The sequence below is a fragment of the Chlamydotis macqueenii genome, chromosome 1 (assembly GCF_036417535.1).
Source record: "Chlamydotis macqueenii isolate bChlMac1 chromosome 1, bChlMac1.mat, whole genome shotgun sequence".
Classification (NCBI taxonomy): domain Eukaryota; kingdom Metazoa; phylum Chordata; class Aves; order Otidiformes; family Otididae; genus Chlamydotis; species Chlamydotis macqueenii.
This window is the reverse complement of record NC_141556.1, coordinates 36,697,648-36,718,283: the sequence shown is the minus strand read 5'-3', so window position 1 is coordinate 36,718,283 and position 20,636 is coordinate 36,697,648. Positions and strand designations below refer to the sequence as shown.

At 42.4% G+C, this 20,636-nt stretch overlaps 1 protein-coding gene across 2 annotated transcripts in view; it reads right to left on the bottom strand.

Annotated features, from left to right (window-relative positions):
- Nucleotides 1-599: 599 nt before the first annotated feature.
- The window catches only part of SRGAP1 (SLIT-ROBO Rho GTPase activating protein 1), a 142,574-nt gene continuing 122,537 nt past the window's right edge, over nucleotides 600-20,636 (bottom strand). For both annotated transcript variants that reach the window (XM_086748656.1, XM_086748649.1), the window contains exons 16-22: nucleotides 18,812-18,917; nucleotides 14,891-15,115; nucleotides 14,119-14,198; nucleotides 6,382-6,562; nucleotides 5,668-5,802; nucleotides 5,196-5,541; nucleotides 600-3,357 (exon numbers count right to left, since the gene is read on the bottom strand). In XM_086748656.1, the coding sequence (XP_086604782.1) occupies nucleotides 2,980-3,357; nucleotides 5,196-5,541; nucleotides 5,668-5,802; nucleotides 6,382-6,562; nucleotides 14,119-14,198; nucleotides 14,891-15,115; nucleotides 18,812-18,917 (1,451 nt within the window). In that variant the 3' untranslated portion in view covers nucleotides 600-2,979. The remainder of the gene's footprint in view (nucleotides 3,358-5,195; nucleotides 5,542-5,667; nucleotides 5,803-6,381; nucleotides 6,563-14,118; nucleotides 14,199-14,890; nucleotides 15,116-18,811; nucleotides 18,918-20,636) is intronic.

Below are 20,636 nucleotides of genomic sequence, written 5' to 3'. Positions count from 1 at the left end.
CAGCATGGCATTCACAGCCCCCTGGTTTCTGGAGCCAGCTGCGGAGGCATGCGGGTTGCCACTGTTACTTGGACAACAGGTCACTGAAGAAAGCCTTCACCTGTGGCACTCCCCGCCATCCCCCAGCGTGATGGCATCCCTTTTTCTGCTGTAAGAAATGCCCCCAGGTAGAATTTTTTTTATGCTTTTCACTCTGGGACCGTGCTTTCAAAATGTAGAAGTTGGAGTGTTGGTTTTTTTTAGCCTCAGTTTTTCCTGTGGAGAGCAGGAGAGTGGGTGGCAGGGGGTTCCCATGGCGTTGACCACCTTCAATGGGTGCTCAAGCAGAACCGCGTGAGGTTGGTGGCTCTTTGTGCCGGGGAGGTCTTCAGGCATAAAGGGACTTGGGTGAACTTAGTGGGATGGTGTTTCTGAAGTTAGGTAGCAGCCTGCACAGGAACAAGCAGTTCCTCAGGCCAAGACGATGAGGGGACCTGATGCAGGGTGGAGTGTGGGTGGCTGGGGGATGCAGATTGTTTTCCATTTCTGTGGAAGGTAAAGGTAGATTAACAACCCACGTTAGACAATACGGTGGTTTACCCAGCAAAACTACACGCACAGACAGAACTATCTTCTTTATTATAAAGATACACTATGAGGAACAAACCTGAATGTATACTGAAGCTTGTAATGGTACATGCCAAAAATGTACAGTACTATACATAAAAGTGCATTGTCACAACAGATTAACAGTACATTTCTCTTCCAGAACCGTGAAACTTCCATGTTTTTATTTGTTCTTCGAGAGTGGAAGGAATGCGATGGGAATGCAGCCATACACGAACAGGGAAGGATGCAATGGAAATGCAACAGTACAAGAGCAAGGCTAAAGCTCCTCTAAAATTTAAAGGCACTTTCACATGTACATACTACAGATGTACATTGACACAATTAGGTAACAGTCAACAAGCAGGAAGCTACCAGTACTGCAATTTATCAAACTTGACAGCCAAGGACAATACTGATCGGAGTAGGTGTGCAGGAGTTACCCTTTAGTACGCCTGTAGTTGTAGCAGTCTTTCCTGTTACATATCCACTTACTATACTTTTAAGTATCTATAATAACCATCAAACTACACATTTAACTGTGTGAATGCGCTAAGTGGATGCATTCACTAAATGCACTGTTTCTAATATTTTCTTTTGCTAAACAATTTCTAATATAAGCATTATGGAGTCCAGTACAGTTATTTAAACATACAAAATTCCCTATGTAATTTAAAGATACAGGTATCCATCTCAATTATGCCAGGTGGGTTAATTTAAAAACGCTAGACTAAAACTGCATGAAAATGAAAGCTGAAATTCCAGTTTGTTCCACTGAGTCTAGTAAATTGGGGAACTACTTGAAAGTATCTCTGGTCTCGACCAAGTGAACAGACCCCGCAGACCAGCGCTGGTCTGGCTTAGGCTCCTGCCTTGGCGTCAGGACTAGGCAGTGGAGTTGAGAGGGCTGGAGGCTCACTGACCGACGCCTCACAGTCCGCTGTGCTGGATTAAGACTTTGCCTCTAACCTAGACCTGCGTGAAGTCTGCGGCGGGATTGAGATGGGTTCGCAAATACCAGGAGCAATTTCGCTCTCAGAGGTGGTTTATGGGGTGCTTCACACCTGGGGCTTTGCATTACCTATCTACAGGGTGTAAACCAGGGCAGGAGTAAGTTACTCCTAAATAACAACAGGAGATTATTCCCGTCACCTCAGTAATTCCATCTATCAAATTTTGTCACTGCTCTTCCCCCCTCAAACTCAATTGTTTATGTATAACGAGTGGTACAACTTCAAGCTTTCCAACAGTGAGATCGTAAATAATGTGTGGTAGAAACTCAGCTGCCTGTCCTGTGGGTGACCCCTGCCTTGCTGGCAGGAGGCAGTCCCGCCTCAGAGAGTCCCCGTCTCGCTGCCGTCAGCACAACCGAGGATGCGCGCGGAGCTTTTCCGCTGTGCAAGGCAGCCAGCGGAGCTCGGTCAGCTCGAAACTCTGACTATTACAGCTCAAATCATGTCTTTAATTGGACACGGAGCAATAAAGTCAACGGGATACTTTGCTGAATTACTGCGCAGTTGATCCTTTTAATCGCCTATCAGCCTGTCTAATGGACCACCGGGTTCACGTACTCCCCAGAGCCTGGCTCGCTCAACGACAAACTTTAAATGAATTTAGCTTTTGTGAAAAATGTTGTATCAGGGAATGAAGGTCTAGCTTCGTAGGAAAAGGTACACTATTACAGAGGACAGCAAAAGGCGTTTCTGGAGATGTGCTTTAGCTGTGACCTGGAACGCTGCTTTTTATCAGTGAGAGCAATGTGATCTCCAGATCCATCCAGCACTTGTCTCTTGTGAGACTGCCAACAAGAAAGCTAAAACTTGGTGCCAATTGTGAGAGTTGTGAGGGTTTGGTGGGTTTTTTTTTGGTGTGTCTTAGATAAGAAATGTGGCCTGAGATGACTTAGACATTCCACACAGACACTTAATCCTCACATGCTAGATCTTAACTCTTACAAACCTGCTTGAGATTTGGTTTGGTGACCCAGAAATGAGAGGTCCCACGTCCCCTGACCCCCCCCGCCCCTTAGTTCTGTGCAGGATCTGTTATTATATAGCTACAGTAAGACTGTGAAGTATGGTACAACGTGGCAGGCTGTTTGTGATCTGTGTTGTTTTTATTACAAATGGTGCAGCATCAAGTTTTCAAGTAAGTCTACGTTTGTTTTTTAAAACGATGCACAATTGTCCAGTTTTTCTTTTAATTGAAACCATACAAAATACAAATGCCCATGTTAATGTAGCTACTTTCAGACAATACATTCAAAAACACAGAAAAACAAAGCCTCTCCAGTTACAAACATGAACAAACGATGTTGTGGAGCCCTGACTTCTATCGTTAATCCATCCCTTTCCCTAGCATACCCCAGCTGGGCACTGTGGGTGGCTGAGCTGTCTACATTGTGCAAGATTTGTCGGCTGGACCCTGGGAAGGAGGAGAAGGCCCTATGCTAGGATTTGTTTTTGGAAGAACAATAGGTTTTGGCCTAAGAGCAGGAGGTTTCAGCTGCACTCCCATTCTAGGGGCCACCATGGGCTTGAAAGTACTCATGGTGTCACTGGAAGAACTAGTGCTACGGCGGATCTGAGGCTCGGAGCTCCTTAAGACGACGCTGTGGAGAGGGCTGAGCGACTCCGTAGAGGTGGCAGGGGTGGGGGTGTTTTTCATTTGTTCCAAGGTGTCCAACACGACGTCAGGGGCGTGCTTCGCCGAGCTCTGCCGCTCCAGCTCACGGAGCTCGTTCAGCGCCGTGTTCATCGTCTCCTCGATGTCCTGGGTCAGAGCACAGAGAGAGCACACATCATCTGAATTGCTACTGAACGCAAAGCGCCAGAGGAGGAGGAGGGGGAGGGGGTGAAAAAGCATGAGTTTGCCAGCCATCTTGCCTTTAATGACTATTACAGTCCTAAAGCCAATTTCCACCAGATTTATTCGAAAGACACTACGATTGGCAGCTTTGGCTGGACATTACAAATATTTAACTTGTTCACATGAGAGAGTCAAAATCCAGAAAAAAAAAGCCATTTAAAAATCAATTTGACTAAATCCTGCAAGCCATTTTATTAACTGATTGTCAGGACAATGGATATTTGCTTAGCAGTATTTTTAACTGTGAAGATTTCTGTCATCTCTTGGGTACTGACAGCTGTAAAGATTTTAGTCCATTTGCTACCTCTCAGCTGACTGCCGCCCTCATCTAGTGCCCCAGGTGTTTAGGATCTGTATTCCCTCATGGGGATTACAAACCAAGTTTTGTAAGGAAATAAAGCTGGTGTGTCTATCAGCTCTTCTCTCCTTCTGTTTCTCCGAGTTAAATTTTAAGCAGAAAAAAAATACAAGACATTGTTCAGTGAACTTACCTAAGAAATGATTTTTTTCATCAAGATTTCTGGCACAAATGCTAAAAGAATGCACCAAGACACTAGTTTACTATTTCTCAATGGTACCGAGATACAACTGAGGTTAAATATCTGGTGTTCCCTCCTTGCTCACAGTAACTTTCAGGCAGTTTAATAACAGAGACATGGAGGGGTCTTAATCATTAAGTTTTGGTTCTCTCACTGCCAAAAGATCACTAGTTATGCATCAAAAAAAAAAAAATAGCTTGAACCAAACAGCACTGTGCATGGCTCCAGGGAAATAAATAAATAACTTACAGTAAAATAAAGCAATAACAACACTTACACTTTCTAACTCTCTAATACGTGGTTCAGCTTTCTGACCCAAGCATGACAGTCCCTTCTGTCTCTTGTTGGAAGCAGAGTTTGAAAGCAAGTATCACCAGTACATTAAATTTAAGACACGAGCGCCAACGTTATTGTAAAATACTTTTGCAATCAAAAGTACCCTCAGGGTGCCCCTAGTAATCATGTTATACTCCCCAGACAAAACATGAGTTCTGAAGACAATGGTATCTACTTGCTCAAAAGCCGTTATCAGTTCTGTACAACAGACCAATTTGATGATCGGGGTGCTCCCTGTTCCATCCTTCTCAGCTCTTCACTGCCAGGAATGAGACTGGTGAGTGCTCACACAGGGACAAGATGGCCCATGATTTATTTATGTCTTGCACATCACGTTCTTAGGCACAACTACAAGCATCAAATCAACATGTGGTATGAACTAGATGAAAACCATGTAAAATCCACAAGCCTCTGTAATGTAAATCTGTGCTTTGAAGGGCAATGGTCGCTACTAGCCAGTCAGAGTACTTTTCTGCAAAATATAATACTGAGAAATAATTAAACACTAATTACATGCAAGTCAGAATACACCAGCTTTCATCAGTGCCTTCATCAGAGCACACAGATTTACATAACTGTTGTAATCACGTACTACCCTAGTGTTCTGGGTGGCAGAGGCAATTTCATTATGGTGTAACAGGAAATAATTTCTTTTTATTGCTACTGAAATGTCTATTCCTCCTTGTGCTTCTCCTATCCAGGAACCCTTAATGCATCTTCTTTCACACACACTCTGTTTGAAAAGCCAAACACGATATTCTCCTGCACACAGACTCCTACCAGTGTACGTCCTCTGCACTATGCTATTCACCAAGACATGCTCCTCAGAAAACCAGAGTGACATAAAGTAAAAAAAGAGACACAAACCTGAGCTATTGACTCTGGGTCCAGTGGCTTATGGTCATTGAAACCTGTGTACTGACCAGACGATGTAGATCTTCTAATTGGAGGGCTATCAATCTTCTTTAGAGAATCATGCCTACTGATGTTAGTAAGACTGCCGTGTCCAGGTCTACGCCTCCTTTCAGGGCTGTCGGCATTGAGGTTGCGATTTTGAAGGAGGGCTCTGGGACTGCAGTGAGTTGCCAGGTTGGGGGAACCGAGTTCCAGGGATGAGTTGGAGAGAGGGTGAGGTGGGTGCACTGGGCAGTGACCATCACTGCTCCTGCCGGGGCGTCTTAGAGGAGGTGGAGGTTCTGATCTCTTTCTTTGCCTGCACCAACGAAGAAGTGGTTATAGGACAAGTTATAGTGACTCACCATAAGCACGTGGAGAAGTAATTGATGTGTTACCTCAGCCGTGACCAGTACAACTGAAAACACATTATGCTCAAGCTTACCTTCCTAAATATCCATCAGAGTGACGGTCAGTGGGAGAGTTCATGTCCTTTGATGATGACTTGTCCTCAGTTATGGGTCCGCTGCTGGCCTCACTGTCTGCTTTTTGGCTCAGTGTATCTGAGAAAGTATCATCCCTGAACAGAACAGACATGGTGAGATGAGAAGTCAGTGAGTTAGGTGTGACAGAGAGCATCTTGGCACTCCCAGATTTTAATCCCCTTAAGAAAAGCAGGCCTGTTGTAACACACTACAGCCCCTCCGTGTCTACAAAAATTGCTTATAATCCTTCTGTTTACTAAGCTGTTTACATTTTGACTGTAACCTTTCTGTAAACAAGAACTTTGTCCTCCTTGGCAAAGCAGGCACTTAATACCGTAAAATAAGAGTTCAGGGCTGCATTTCTCCAGCCCTTGCTATACTGAAGTTAAATGTCAGCAATTGCTACAAAGAGATAGTAGAGTTATAGGTGCAGCAGTATCCGTCTCTTAATGGACCGGGAACATATCCATAAACAACATAGCTTAGCCTAGAAGTAGCTTTTGATTAAAAGCTGTCAAATCAGGGGAATGAAGACAGAGGCATCCTGCATAGAAGGCTAATGTTTCATCCCTCTGAGCCTTCAAACCACTGTCTCGTTTGGAAACCACTTTGTTAATTGCTTCAGCATGTTTTTACACCCCACCAAGAACCTAGTCACACTAGACACTGCTTACATATCCTGCACCACTATGTACTGGTGAGGGACAAGGCCATCAATCCCATTGTGCCTTCCTTCCCACCAGTCTTCAGACGCTCGGTGATAGAGCAGAAGGGAAGCTCCTTTCTTGAAAGAGAGCTCTCGTGCAGATCTTCCAACGTAGTCAAACTTGGCTATAGCTTCTATGGGCTCGCACTCTGTGTAGGGGAGGGAAGAAGAATGGACATCAGATTCCACCCCAGTTTATATGCTCATTTTTGTTGCATAAAACCCATTTATTGCATTTTCTCAGTGCTCATTCTTGTTAAGCAGAGCTAACAGAGATCCTGTCAGCTGAGGCAGACTTCAGGCAGTAGTTATAATATCTGTTTTACAAAGAAACATAATCAATCTGTGCCCAAGTGTGAAACATCTGGGTTGCTTCGCAAGCTGCAGAAGACGTAACAGCAACTCAGATGTTACAATAGCTGCTGCTGGGAGAGAGGCCTCTGCCTCCTGCTGCAAGGGCTCCTTTGTGGCTGGGGAGCGGGACGGAGGCCAGGCAATGAAAGCCTCCAAAAAGAAGATGAACAAACCCAGATGAATAATCAGAGATCTGAGGAAACCTATGATAATGGAAAAGTAAACCAGAGTGCCTTTAACATCCGCAGTGGCAAAGGCAGGAAGAGAGGATTTCCCTGTGTATGAGTAGGGATGCTCTGCCTAATCTGCTACGAGATTTCTGTCTTTTACATGACGAGTGCGCAGACCTAGTGAAAACCCAGCATTTTACACATTTACACAATGCCGAAGCCAAGTGCTTCAATCTGCTTCCTTAACACCCTTTTTGCGTGAGGCAGCTGGCTCCAGAGCGCCTGAGGATGACTCCTCCGCAGGGGCAGCCCCTGCGCGGCCTGCAGCTGCCTAAGGCAGCTCTGCCTGGTCCAACAGCCCGAGTTCCTCTGGTTTCTGCAGGGGACGCTCATATTTTCTCAAGTCAAACACTGGTTACAGCAGTCCTGGCTAATCTTCCCTCAGTATGCTGGTAAATTCACCCTTGCACTGGTAATGGACTCCATCCTGCAACCTACGCTAGAGTCAGAAACCTGCCGACGTCAGTGAAGGGCCCCCGCTGAACGTCCGCCTGCAGGTATCTTCAGAGCTGTGCCTGGCCATCAGTGAAACAGCTGTGATTTTAACAACCTCTAGCTTCTTCTGCAGAAAACCAAAAGCACCTCAGCTCAAACAGATTAAAACCTGTCACAAGAGTCTCAAAACATAAAGAAAAACCTGCAAAGTACAGGTTTAAAAATCACACACTTTGTTGATTCCAATAACTCAGAGTCCCCAAAATGACAAATTTCTTTAGGTAATTAGAGCAATATTTAGATGGAAATTAACATCTGGGCTAATGACTAGCATAGCAGCTTTCTGTCTGGTGCAAATTAAAATCACTGAGGTTGTAATTCCCCAAAGAAGCAAGCTGGTAATGAAAGCCACTATCCCTTTATGACAACATTTTGTGCAGGAATGTCTTTTTAAAACTAACTTCATCCTGCAGCATGAAAACATAATGATAGCACCTTTATTGAGGCTATAGTTTGCAGCTGTTTTTTTAATAACTTGCCCAGCCGGCAGAAGGCTGTCATGTGGTTTGCTGCTTCTGCAGTCACGCTAAGAGCTCCCGTCAGTGACAAACTGCGGGGTGTTCAGGAGTTACAAGCCCAGAAACTTTCCAGAGATGGCACAGAGTGATGTGGGGCATTGTCACAAATGCAAAAGTAATGTACGCTGGCAGAAATGACTTCAATTATAGAAACGCAAAGAAGCACCTAGTAATAACAGTATTAATTCCTGAAAATGCATCACTACTGGATGGCTCGCTGGCAGGCAATCCCTCGTGGGTGGGTGGGTGGGTGATAGGTTTCTTGGGTTTATGATTTTAGGCAAAGAAAATATAAAGATGACACAGAAAGAAACATTCTGGAAAACCGAGAAGCCTTTAATGCCAGTGTGGATCTTCCAAGAGCCAATCTTGTTCCCATTTCTAGATACTCTGTCTACAGTCTGTCTCTGACAGAAACTACTGATGTGACAAAGCCATTATAGACACAGAATCATACAATGGTTTGGGTTGGAAGGGACCTTTAAAGGCCATCTAGTCCAACCCCCCTGCAAGGAGCAGGGACATCTCCAACTAGATCATGGAAAGACATTATTGCCAAATGAAGAGATATAAAATTAAACATGTCTGTTTATCTTGCATCATGTTTAAGAGGGCAATATTAAATGGAATGGCAATAACGTAACACTGACAAAAGACCCCTCTTTTTACACATATCATGCAGGTTGCTTGTGGAATTTGTCACAAGAAGGTATTGCTGGGATCGGCAGGATTGACGAGGAGCAGACACTTGCGCAAGCGCACTGTTTTCAGGTTGCAGGTAAATTCTGAGTTATGGAAGAATGGGTCAAGAATTCAGAACTAAAAGCTCCCAGGTTTCAGCGAGCTACGCATTCACTAGCGGGTAATACTTAAAAAGGCAACCTCCCCTCTCCCAACCAAACAAAAAAACCTATACCGTAAGTAAGAAAATCCCAAATTCCCTGTACATATTTTCTTTTGACGTTCTCTGAAGCTAACCGGTAATGGTCATGGATACTGGATTGACTGATAAACCCCTACACTGATTAGCTATGGGATTTCCCATTTCTCTGCTAATTTCAACAGACCATAAAGTATCCCACATTTGAGTATATTAGGTCTTTTTATTTACAAATTAATGGACTAAACTAGAAATAGTTCTATCTCCCTCAGTGGAATGACACTAATCTAAATGTGATGCATAGTGGGAATTTGTTTTTTTGTATCCTTCCATCGCCTGCTAGTCTCACACATGTTTCCAGAAGTCTGAAGGAAGCTGCCCCACTGGAACCAGCTGTATGAATTGGTAATGTACCATAATGGATGTGACTTTTGAGACATGTTCGTTAGATTGCTCGGGTAACAAATCCAATCTCCTCAGGGAGGAAGGCCCAGTAGATCTCACACAGTTTTAACAGGACAAAATCCAAATTTAGACATGTACTATTTTGAAAGGAGCATTTTCTTTGCTTGAATGTTGCTTTTACATGGAGAAAACTTTCCTATAACAAACAGTACTGAGATTATACTTAAATAGTAATTCACCTTGTTACAGGTCAAGCCTTAAAAGTTAAAACCAAAGTACTATGACAGTTACTCCTAGAAATAAAGGCATTTTGAAAAGCTAAGCCATTTAATATCAAGGTTATTGAATGACAGACAAGCATTTCCAGAAAAGCAAAGGTGATGAAAGCTAAATTTGGGATCTGTAACTCAAATTCTGTGTGGTACTGAATGTCTAACAGTAAAATCGACAGCTTGGAGGAAAATGTAATTGCACTGCTCTGTCCATACCTGGGGGCATTCGCCTACAACAGCAAGAAGTATTTGATGACATACAGGATCTCACTAGCAAGCATCTCCAGTGACTCAGGCAATGACAGAGAAGTGAAAAGTCAGGACAAACTGAAGAACTGTGGGAAAAGCTTTAGGGACTCAGTTTATCATCCAGCTTGGTTCTCACTATTTTACTTATGACCCCCAAAGTCTGTTATGATTATTGCCACCATCCGATGACACATTATGTTGCAGTGTGCTGAAAAATCAAGGTTTGATGCCCAGTAGAGCTGTCCACATCCAACAGCTTGGGAGAGCAGAAAGGGCAGAGGAAGTACAAGCGAGAATTTTAATTTTGGGATTGGAGTGCCAGATGTAGTACTAACTTCCCTACAGAGGTGACGGCACGGAAGTGGCACTGTGCTGCCCTCTACGCCTCAGGGCACAAGGAGCTGAGAAGAGGGGAGACCACCCCCTGCATCTTTGGGGGTGGGGTCACTGTTGCTCTGCTCTGCTCTTCCTCCGTTCTCCCAGAGGTACCCTGGCTGTCGGGAACAGAGTATGTCCTTGAACTCCCTGAGAAGATGTGATCTCCCGGTGTGTTTATCCTCTTCTGCACCCCATGAGAGAACAGCGGCTTTGCAATTTCAAAGTCCTGTCCTCAGGACGGCAGTTCTCTGACTGAGGAACAGCAAAAGCAAAGAAGTGTTGCAAGGTGTTGACAGAAGAGAATTTGGCAAAATGACAATCACAGCATGTGCTACTGAAAAATAGGAAAATCACTGTGGGTTGGGGACACAACAATAACTTACAGCCTTATGAGTCCCTGTAATTTTTGTTTCCAGCAGAACTACCACCTCAATTTTTACCCTATCTTTATGAGCTATCAATGAACACTATGATACTAATTGTATGTATGCTTTCCCAAGAGAAACCCATCTGTTTAACTTCCTCAGGAAATTCTCTCTTACTTCCTTTGAAAACAAACCTAGTCACCCTTTGCCATATGCCTTCAACAAGAATAAAAAATGTCCAACAAACTGAAGGTAAAGGAAATATGCTAAAAACTCCTGCAGCAAAACATGAACAATATCCTTTGAATCTTTACTGCAGAGGCACTATCAGGTAAAGGATTTTTTTTCAGCAAAATTACAGATAGATCTCTTTGTGCTTCAGCTTGAATACAAATGTTCTGAACTTCACAAATTAAATTTCATTTACAGATTTAGGAGACAGAAGAAACTTATGTGTTTTCTTTAATAGGGATACCTTCCACACATTAAAAAAGACTGAAAACACTACAGTAAAATGCATCTCCTTCTCCTTCCCTCTTCCCTTTCCAGTGATCAACAGAAATATATGAACATCAGTAACCTCAGAGAAAAAAAGGCAATTTATATGCTTCAAATTAAGGAGTTATGAAGTATTTATATGCTCAGTTATAAGTTCTGGCCTTCTTTTGCTCAAGCTTCCAGATTCTACCTCTGCAGACATAATTTATTTTTTGATTTTTAAAAAGTCTTCTTGTTTTCCAAACTGTAATTAAACATTCTTAGTGCTACTGAGCCAGTCACTACAGACGGGTTTATTCTACTAAGTACAGAGAGATGCACTTATAGCTTAACTTTATACAGCAAGTAATTCTTATAACAGCAACAACTAAAGTAGAAAAAAAAATCCTTTAGCTTTTGATCATAGCCTCTGGATTACGTTTCAACAACTCTGTAACTCCTCTGGGGTTAGCTGCTTGGTCTTGCATATGTATACAACATGTTAGCACAAAACTAATCAGATTTTCAACATTAAAAAAAAATTACAGTTATAGAATTTGCTTCTCCCATCTCCTAACACAGGGAACTACGTAAGTACCTCGTGCCTGATCAATACAGCAACACTGCTGTGCCTCTGCCTCTCTCTCTCCACGTACAGCTGGCAGTGATGCATCCAGCTTATAATCAATGAATCAATCACATTAAACCCCCAAATACTCTGGACTCTTTAATGGAAACTTTTTTTTTGTCCATCATAGGTCAATCAGTGACTCATGAAGTTCCATATGCAAACTGAAAAATTCTCACCTACTCTCATATTTAGCACCAAGAACATTTTACAAAAAGAATTGTCCAAAGGACAAACACATGAATGTGTATGCAAAGAGGTGGTGAATGCATTTAATGTAAGGCCTGTAAACTACATTAGAAAAATGTACTATTATAAAGGAAAGCTGTACCCTTGGAGAAAAACGAGTTAGAGCTTGCAGGCTGGGAACCGAAGGCCAACACTGTTTTGTATGCAATCCAGGCTTGCTAATCTTTATCTTTGCAACAGTATTTCCCTAGATTACAAATATTTTTGTGCTAACAATTATTTCACGGTAAACACAAATGCCTGCTTCCTTTTGGCACTGAATTAATTAAAAAGGTGCAACGGGGCAACTAGAATGAAATTGCTGGCCGATCTGGTGAACAAAAAGCCATGTCTCGAGCAATTAAATCTTTTAACAGAACTCTGTCCTGTTGACAGCTATTCTCTTCAGGCTTTGTCTCCACCAATGACACAGTCATTACACAGGTAGCAGCACAACAGGAATGCAAAACTGTTATTATAACGGCACAGTGATTATAGAGGCACAAGTGATGCACCATGTGATGGCATGGTCCTGCTCCTCTGGATCTTGCTGAATCTTTCCTAGGCATGGTTTTAAAGTAACTGCTTTTGATTGCTGCTAAAAAGTTGAACTTCTCCATGACCACTTGGGCCTTTATCTCTCAGTTTGGCCGCGGGACCCCAAAATTGGCCCCAATATATTGAACTGGTGTGCGGTCTGCATTGCAGTACTTCACTTGTGCTCAAAATGAGAGACACAGGCTTCTTCAGCTTCCACTCTTGCTTCATACCTCCTTCATACCTTCATAAAGAGCTCTTATAAAGTACAGCTATGCTGTCTTGGAAAAATAAAGTGCAACTACAAGTTTGTTCACACCCTTTAGCAGAGCCATGTTATACAAAGACGGTGGGTTTAGCTCTACAGAGCTCATCAAGACAAACCCACGTACAGGCTGTCTTGTATGACTGTCAGTACTCCCTACCATGGGAGCAGGCATGTGTATACACCCCAGGCAGAAGATTAACCTTGACTCCTAACCTCAGTTTTTTCCCCCTTCTGTGATGTCTGCCCACCCAACTGTCCCTCCTCTCCAAACAGCTGCACTGACAGACTCTGCTCGCCCCTCCTCACCACAGCAAAGGGGAAGAGACAGGCAATCTGTCACTGACAGCTTGTCTACGTGACAAAGCAGACGGGTACAGCTAGAGTGAAACTACTGTTTACACTGTTCTGTGTGCAATGGGACCCGTGTAGCCAGGTTTCCTATAGACATACCTTCCTGTTCCCCTTCCATATGGCAACTATCCCAGCTCCTAACCAGTATCCTTTATGACAATTTTTTTTTTTTTATTTCCTTCTCTGCTGTAGCTCTTTTCCTCCCCTCTCCTCCTGTCTTCCTCTTCCTCCTTCCACACATCCTCTGAGATGGACAAGGGGCAGCTTTTGCGAGCTCACACTGCAGCTCTTCTCTACAGGGACCATTTTCTTAATCCTTCAGCTCTAACTGGTTACTAATTATGAGGAAAATGGTAGCTATTTAACAATTTTGATATCTCTTTCTATCTGTTACATTTGCTTGAAACTGGGCAGAAGTTACTGGGAGGGACACCTGAAGGATGGTCCAACTGAAATATGTCACAGTCAAATACACCTTTAGGAAACCTGGCTAAAAAGAATCGACATAATAGAGATGCATCAAATTTTTCATAGATATCTGTCGTACCCAGAACTGTCAAAGTATATGTGGTTAATAGTCATAGCAAATGACTGCTGTTCAGAAGTTTCACTGTGGGGGGTACCCACATGTTTTTCAGTAGTTATAAATCCTTTAGATGGAACAGCTTTTAAATTCATATCAAAATAGAGCCCATCGAATGGCAAATATCCCTTAGCTGAAATATTTAAAGATATACTTTTGATAAGTTTAGCTTTTGCAGACAAAAGATAGAGTCACTAAAAATGTAACATTATATCAGAAAATAATATGTGCTGACTGAAATAGTTTCTGTCTTGCCCTTCCTGTGACTGGACAAATCAGGAGAGAACAAGGAAACAGCTGGTCAAACAGAGATGAATCAGAGTGAAAAAGTACATAAGCAGAGATTAAAGAAGGCTTTGCTACAGACCACCAGGACTGAAATCCTACTCTTTCAAATAAGACACAATTAGGGAAGGAAGAAGGCATCCCGCATGAAACACCTGTGAAACTTATTCCTAACAAAGGCACAGCAACGTAACAGACATACCGTCTTCACTGGTGTGGGGCTCTGTACTAGCATCCTGGTCCACCTCCTCTAATGTACCATGCTCACTGTATGGGCTGTCACTGAAGGGAAACAAAAGGTCGAGCAGAGAGAGAAAGCACAGCATGAAAAGGATGCTTCAGTGAGCATTAAACCCCAGTCCCTTTCTTCCCCAGACAACTGGGGGTAACTGATGTCTTCCACAGATATCAAAAATATGCCACTTCCGTGAGATTATTTAAAGTTATTCTTACAATGTTATAAAGTTATGTGCAACATAATTCTCATGCCATGCTATGAATACATAATTACTGAAGAATTCTACACATCTTTCCTTCAAGGAACACCTTCAGTTATTAAGAAGTTCCCAGCACCTTTAAATCGTTTCATTTATGAAAAGGGTGTGTGTGTGTTGCTAAGAGAGGAAAGGAGTAGGGGGAAGGTGTCAGAAGCCAAAGTTTGTTAAGGTAGTTCACAGCCAGAGAGCCAGTTTCCTACCTGGCGGTGTGCTCTGCACAGTACAGCTGGAATTCTGGCTACGTCTGCCTGGACACAAGGGTGGCTTCCTCCACAGAATGTTGTAGGAAACTTCACCGTAATTGCCTTTGCTCCATGTTTTTTTACAGCTAACACTTTCCTATATGAACCTAAATGCTCTTCTCATTTATCTTCATACTTCTATTGTGTGTGAAAGTAATTCTGTGTCACAGGAGTTATCCAGACAACCAGCCTAATGATTTTCTTAAGAAGACAGAAGGCCAATATTCTGACTTACCAGTAGTCATCTCCAGCCATGCATTTTTCATAGATGGGGCCATCAAGTTCTTTAGCATCTGGAAATATAGCCTCATGATGGATGATGATAGTTTTGATTATCTCATTCACGTGTGCCTGACAAGACACTTGGTCTTGTATGTCTGGAACAGGCATCAGGGTTGGCCCAAAACAAATAGCCAGGTTGTACGGATCCATCATGTTTTCATCACTGTACTGCGAAAGGCTGTGATAACAGAAAAATCAAGAAAAATTACTTTTCCACTGCGACTAACCTTATTCTGAAAACGGGAGAAACTTTATTTTCCATCACATCTTAGAGATTTCCTGCTGTCCTTCGCACTTAAACCCACATAAAGCAACAGAACAAGAAAGGAGATTTCTTCAATAGGCCATAAACATTATAAAGTGAGTTTATATCACATATATGCACGTACAGGCATGTGTTCCCACACTATTGTGTTTAGCATATGCTGACCTAATGGGCTAATATAAAACGCATCAACTGCTGCCGCTTTTATCTCATCAGTGCTTATCCTTGGAGGCTCAAATGGACTGGATCCAAAGCAGATCATGCTTATCATTTCTCATCAGACCCTGATGCATCTCTCCCACCAACTGGCTATATAACTTAGGCAGACTGAATTGTCTTCCAATGCTAAGTTCCTGGATCTTGCAAAGGCTCTTGTGACTTCTGGTTTCTGCTCTTGCCATACAACCTAAAATCTCTGAGCACCTTGCCTTCTGCCCAAAACTTGCCACAGGAATTTCCTTTTGGAAGAAACCAAGAAAAGGCTTTGTTTTTTATTAATCAACTTTTGCAAGCTTTCCTTTCCTCCAGAAAATTCAACATTAATATTTTTAAATTCTGAACAAAAAGTTGCTCTTTATTACCTTGTTTAAAACCATTGACATCTCTAGTGGGAATTCTGGCTTTTTAGAGGTTCTGTGCAGGGCCAGTCAAACAGAACCTCAAGCTCTGCGATGCCCTTTACCTCAGTGTTGTTCTGCACTCTGAAGCAGCATATGAATTAGTATGTCTGGTGGTGCAAACAATACAAACTGTAGAGGCACATCTTCTAAACGACTCCCTTCATAAATAGCTTGTAAAATTACTTATGCTCTCCTCTTCCTTATGCCATGATTTGTTGTCATATCCTATGTGTTAATCAGAGACATCTACTGATATATAAGGTGGTTCAGCCTTTAGATGTGTGGAAGAATGTGTAAAAAAAGATTATGACTATCATTGTGAAACATGTGAAGTTCTACTGGTGGCTGGTAACATGTGGTGCTCCTCAGGACTCAATACTGGGGCTGATAATGTTCAATATCTTCATGAATGACCTAGACAACAGAAAGGACTGCACACACAACCAACTTACAGATGATGCCACACTGTGGGGTGCAGTAGGTACACTAAAGGGCAAGGTTTAGAAAGACCATTTGGAAAAACACTGACAAGATGGAGGAATGGACTGGAACAGGGACTTCATCAAGTTCAAAAAGGACAGCAGCTCCCCAGGAAAAACATTGGAAAAACCACTTCTTGGACAAGAAGTTGGACATGATTCAGCCGTGTGTTCTCCAGCAAAGAAGGCTAGTTGCATATGTGGCTATATCAGGAAGAACAAAGCTAGCAGGTAAAGGGAATTGATTATTCCTCTTCTACTTTCAAACTAGAGAAGAAAAAGCTCCAGTGAGACCTTATTGTGGCCTTCCAGTACCTAAAGGGGGCTTATAGGAAAGATGGGGAGAAACTCTTCAGCAGGGCCTGTTGCGACAGGATAAGGGGTAATGGTTTTAAAATAGGAGGAGGTAGATTCAGACTGGATATAAGGAAAAAAAAAAATTTACAATGAGGGTGGAGAAACACTGGAACAGGTTGCCCAGAGAGGTGGTGGATGCCCCATCCCTGGAAACATTCAAGGCCAGGTTGGACAGGGCTCTGAACAACCTGAGATGTCCCTGCACCTTGCAGGGGAGTTGGACTAGATGGCCTTTAAAGGTCCTTTCCAACCATAACTATTCTACAATTCTATGATACTATACTTGGTGCTCGTGAAGCTGCACATAAGGTACTGTATCTAGTTTTGAGACTGACAAACTGGTGCAAGTTCAGTAAAGGACTACTGACATGGCTGAGGAGCTGGAGCACATGGGTTATAAGGTGAAGTGGAGAGAACAGAGTTTGTTCAGCCTTTAAAAGAGAAGGCTAGTGGAGAATCTCAATGCAGTCTTCTACCATCAAAATTATAAACAAGAAAGAGTCAGACACAGCAAAGAGATGAGAGGCAACAGACAGAAGTCACAGCAAGAGATATTCCAACTGGAAGCAGCAAAAAAATTCTTCACTATGAGGGTGACCAAGCACTGGGACGGAGTGCCCAGAGAGTCTGTGGATTTTCAGCCCTTTGAGGTTCTAGACTGGACAAAGCCTTAAGCAACTTCATCTAGCTTTATAAGCTTTGAGGAGCAGGCTAGACCAAATGAGATCTGTCATGAGGTCTGATGATTTCATGTGCCTAAGCAGGCATAATTGAATATGCAAAAAGCAGAACTGGATTTGCAGAAAGTCAAACAATGGGAATCTTCTTCCTGTGGATGCACCAGGAGCAATCTGGAGGCAGTAAGGCATTTAGCCTGCTTTCTGAATTACATTCCTGTGGAGAGCACAGATGTAGCTAACATGGCCATGTAACAAGTACAACCTTGTACAACTCTGGTCTATCTGTATGTCTAAATAGAGGAGACGCTCTGATATAAGCCTTTGAGACATTCACAGTGTCACTTTTGGGGGATGAATTCATGTTTCAAATGAATGGTTATTTTCATAAAACTTTAGATTTCTGCCCCTCCTTCAAATATTGCTTGAAAGTGGTTCAGAAATTACTAGAAGAAAGGAAATAGGAACAGCTGTGAATTCAGGCATGCACACACAACCTGGCTGCAAAAACCCTGTTTCTATAGGAACAGACAGGATGGATGAAATGGGGAAGGTCACAAAGACAGAATGAATCAGCAGAGGGCAAATTCAGCAAAAAAAAAAGAGGAGAAAGTCAATATGAAAACAGACATAACAGGAAAGAGACAATATGGTGGCAGAAAGAAAAAAGCTTGAATCAGGGCAAAGTGCACCAGAAGCAAAACTTGCAGTGAAAATACCAGGGGCAGCAAAACCAGGGAGGGCTGTAAAGGACTGGAGGGAGAAACACAGTGCAATTGCCCAACCTGTCTTTTATTTTCTCTTTGAGGATAAAGAAGTTTTTTCTGGGATGATGAAGACAGGAACACCACTTTTCCTTTCTCACACAACCCTGCTTCCAGCAGCTGCCTGTGTTTTGTAATGTGAGAATCAAGCTACTTCATATCAAAGCATACACAGAGGATGTATGTTCTCTACACTGGCAGCCCTACTACCAGAAAATAGAAGCAGCAACACGAAGTCTCATCCTGGCAGTGTCTAGCGTCAAATAGGCAGCTTGTAGTGCCTGGGCTGCTTGAATATACTGGTTATTTTTCCCGTCAGGAGATTAAAATCAGCTTGAGATAAGGAAAAAAAAAAAAATCAAAATTTCAACTACATAAATTATTTTTAATGTAGTTACAGTTTGTATTTGTTATTTTTCTTATCAGCTTACTGTGTTATCAGCTTTAACGCTGTAGCCTGCACTCTCCATTTCAGACAACACTTTAATTTGTCTTATTACAATCTTGCTCAGTTTTGGACAAATGGAATTTTAATTTAAATGAAAATTGGTGTTTTCCTTCTATTTTCATTGCCAATTAGAAGACCAGCCTTTTGTGTTAAATGGAGTTTAAATGTAAATTCTACATAGAGTATGAGTAAACCCAAAGAACTTCAACACCAGCAGAGAAAGGCAGATAAAGACACAGTACCGGAGAATGATAAAGCACTTACTGGTTGAGGAACGCGAAGAGGTATCTCATCACTATAAGGACCGACCTGGGCAAGGTAAGGAGGAGTTTGCGGATGTGAAGAGCCCTCTCATAGAGATTGTCTATTCCTGCAAACAGAAGAAAGTATTTTCAGTTCCCTTTCGTACAATGGTCTAAAATAGCATTCAGTCAGTTTACTCAATTTACTTGGACTCTTTACTATTACATGTCCCAAGCCAATTTCTTCTCAATTTGGCCTATTAGAAAAAGAAGACCTAAAAGTCCTTCTCCCTATCATTAAAATATCACATTTTAAAAGCAGCATCTTTAAATATAAGAAGTCACAAATTTGCCTCAGGGACACCCTGTGCCACTTGCTGAGCTAGACATCTCACAAGACCACAATATCAGTACAAAAATAACCTGTGGGAACCAAAGAGCGATGTTTGCCGTCAGTTTCAAATACAGACTCATTCTCTTTATTTGAATGTTCATATCAGAAACAACATTCCAATCACTGAGCTTCTCTAATGACTTTTCTTAACCAAATGCCTGGCTATAACTCCATTAATGGCAAAGTAGGAGAAAGGCCTTATGTTTTACCGTGTGTAAGCAATAAACACAAAGACCACATTTATTTTCCCAAATGATTTTCTACCAGTCCATCAAAATTCTTCTGAACTGGGCAAAACAAGGTCAGCTTAATAAAAGCATCAGTTCCTAATGTCTTATAACAAGGATGTATTACCTTCTCTGTTGGTTAGAAAGATTACGTGGCTGCAAGTGGGATAAAGGGATAAATTGTTTTTCAAAAAGAGTAATATCTCATTTTTTTCCTCAAAGTGTTTTCTGTGTAAATGACATTGTTAGAAACAACCTAAAATTTCAGTAAAGCTTTTTATGTCAGCCAAGAAAGAATGCTGCAATTAACAATGTCTAGGGGAAATCTTAGCAGACTACATGAGAAATACTGTCCAGTGGCATCCTATCTGGATGCAATAGCTCTATCTAAACTAGTAAACTAAACCAGGATGAAACACAATCCTGAACACTGGCAGGCAGCTACCACACAGTAGTTATCACACTCTCCAATATGCTTGTGGTCTGTGCCAGCCACAACTCCTCTGAACAGTTCCCAGACAAGGTTTGCAGGATGCATGGGTCAGGAACCAGTCCCAGTAGGCAGCACGGACACGGCAGAGCAGGTACGGAAAGTCTGGCTGTATGGTCATGTGTTGAGCTATCCCAGCTGCTCTAGTAGGGGCATGATCAGTACTAGCAGCACCTCCATACTGAAGCTGCTATAAGCTATTCACGCTGGAATGAGGTGTGTGTATTTTTAATACCTGCCTAGTAACCCAGTCCTAGTTTCCATGAAAGCCTCTTTATTGAAAATCCAAACTCCTGCCAAGTGGTAAATTTGTGTGATTTCCAGGTTATTTCAAAAGGCTTGCTTTTCTTTCTCAGCACTGATTTGGTTTAAAGGAGACAGATAAATATTATGCATTTGTGTGCTGCTTTTAAATGAGGAGCCAAATTTCATAGCTACCTGCATGTCTGCAGTGCATGAGTGTTCGGGTACATAGGAAAGAAGGAACGAATACACAAGAGATCTTTCTGAATCCAGGCAGAAAGAATTTGCAGCTCTGCTGCTTCCCATACAGAGGGAAGAGAAAGCAGTGCTTTGCCTCCACTGGCTTTGCTGAAGAGAGCCTCAGGGCAGAGCAGCCATCCAGGCTACGAGCCGGTTGCTGCAAGGAGCGACTGGCAATCTCAACACTGCAGAAAGCTGGCTGTGTCTCCCCTCTCATAGCACTTCTTTTGGAGGCCCACTTTTCATTACTCTG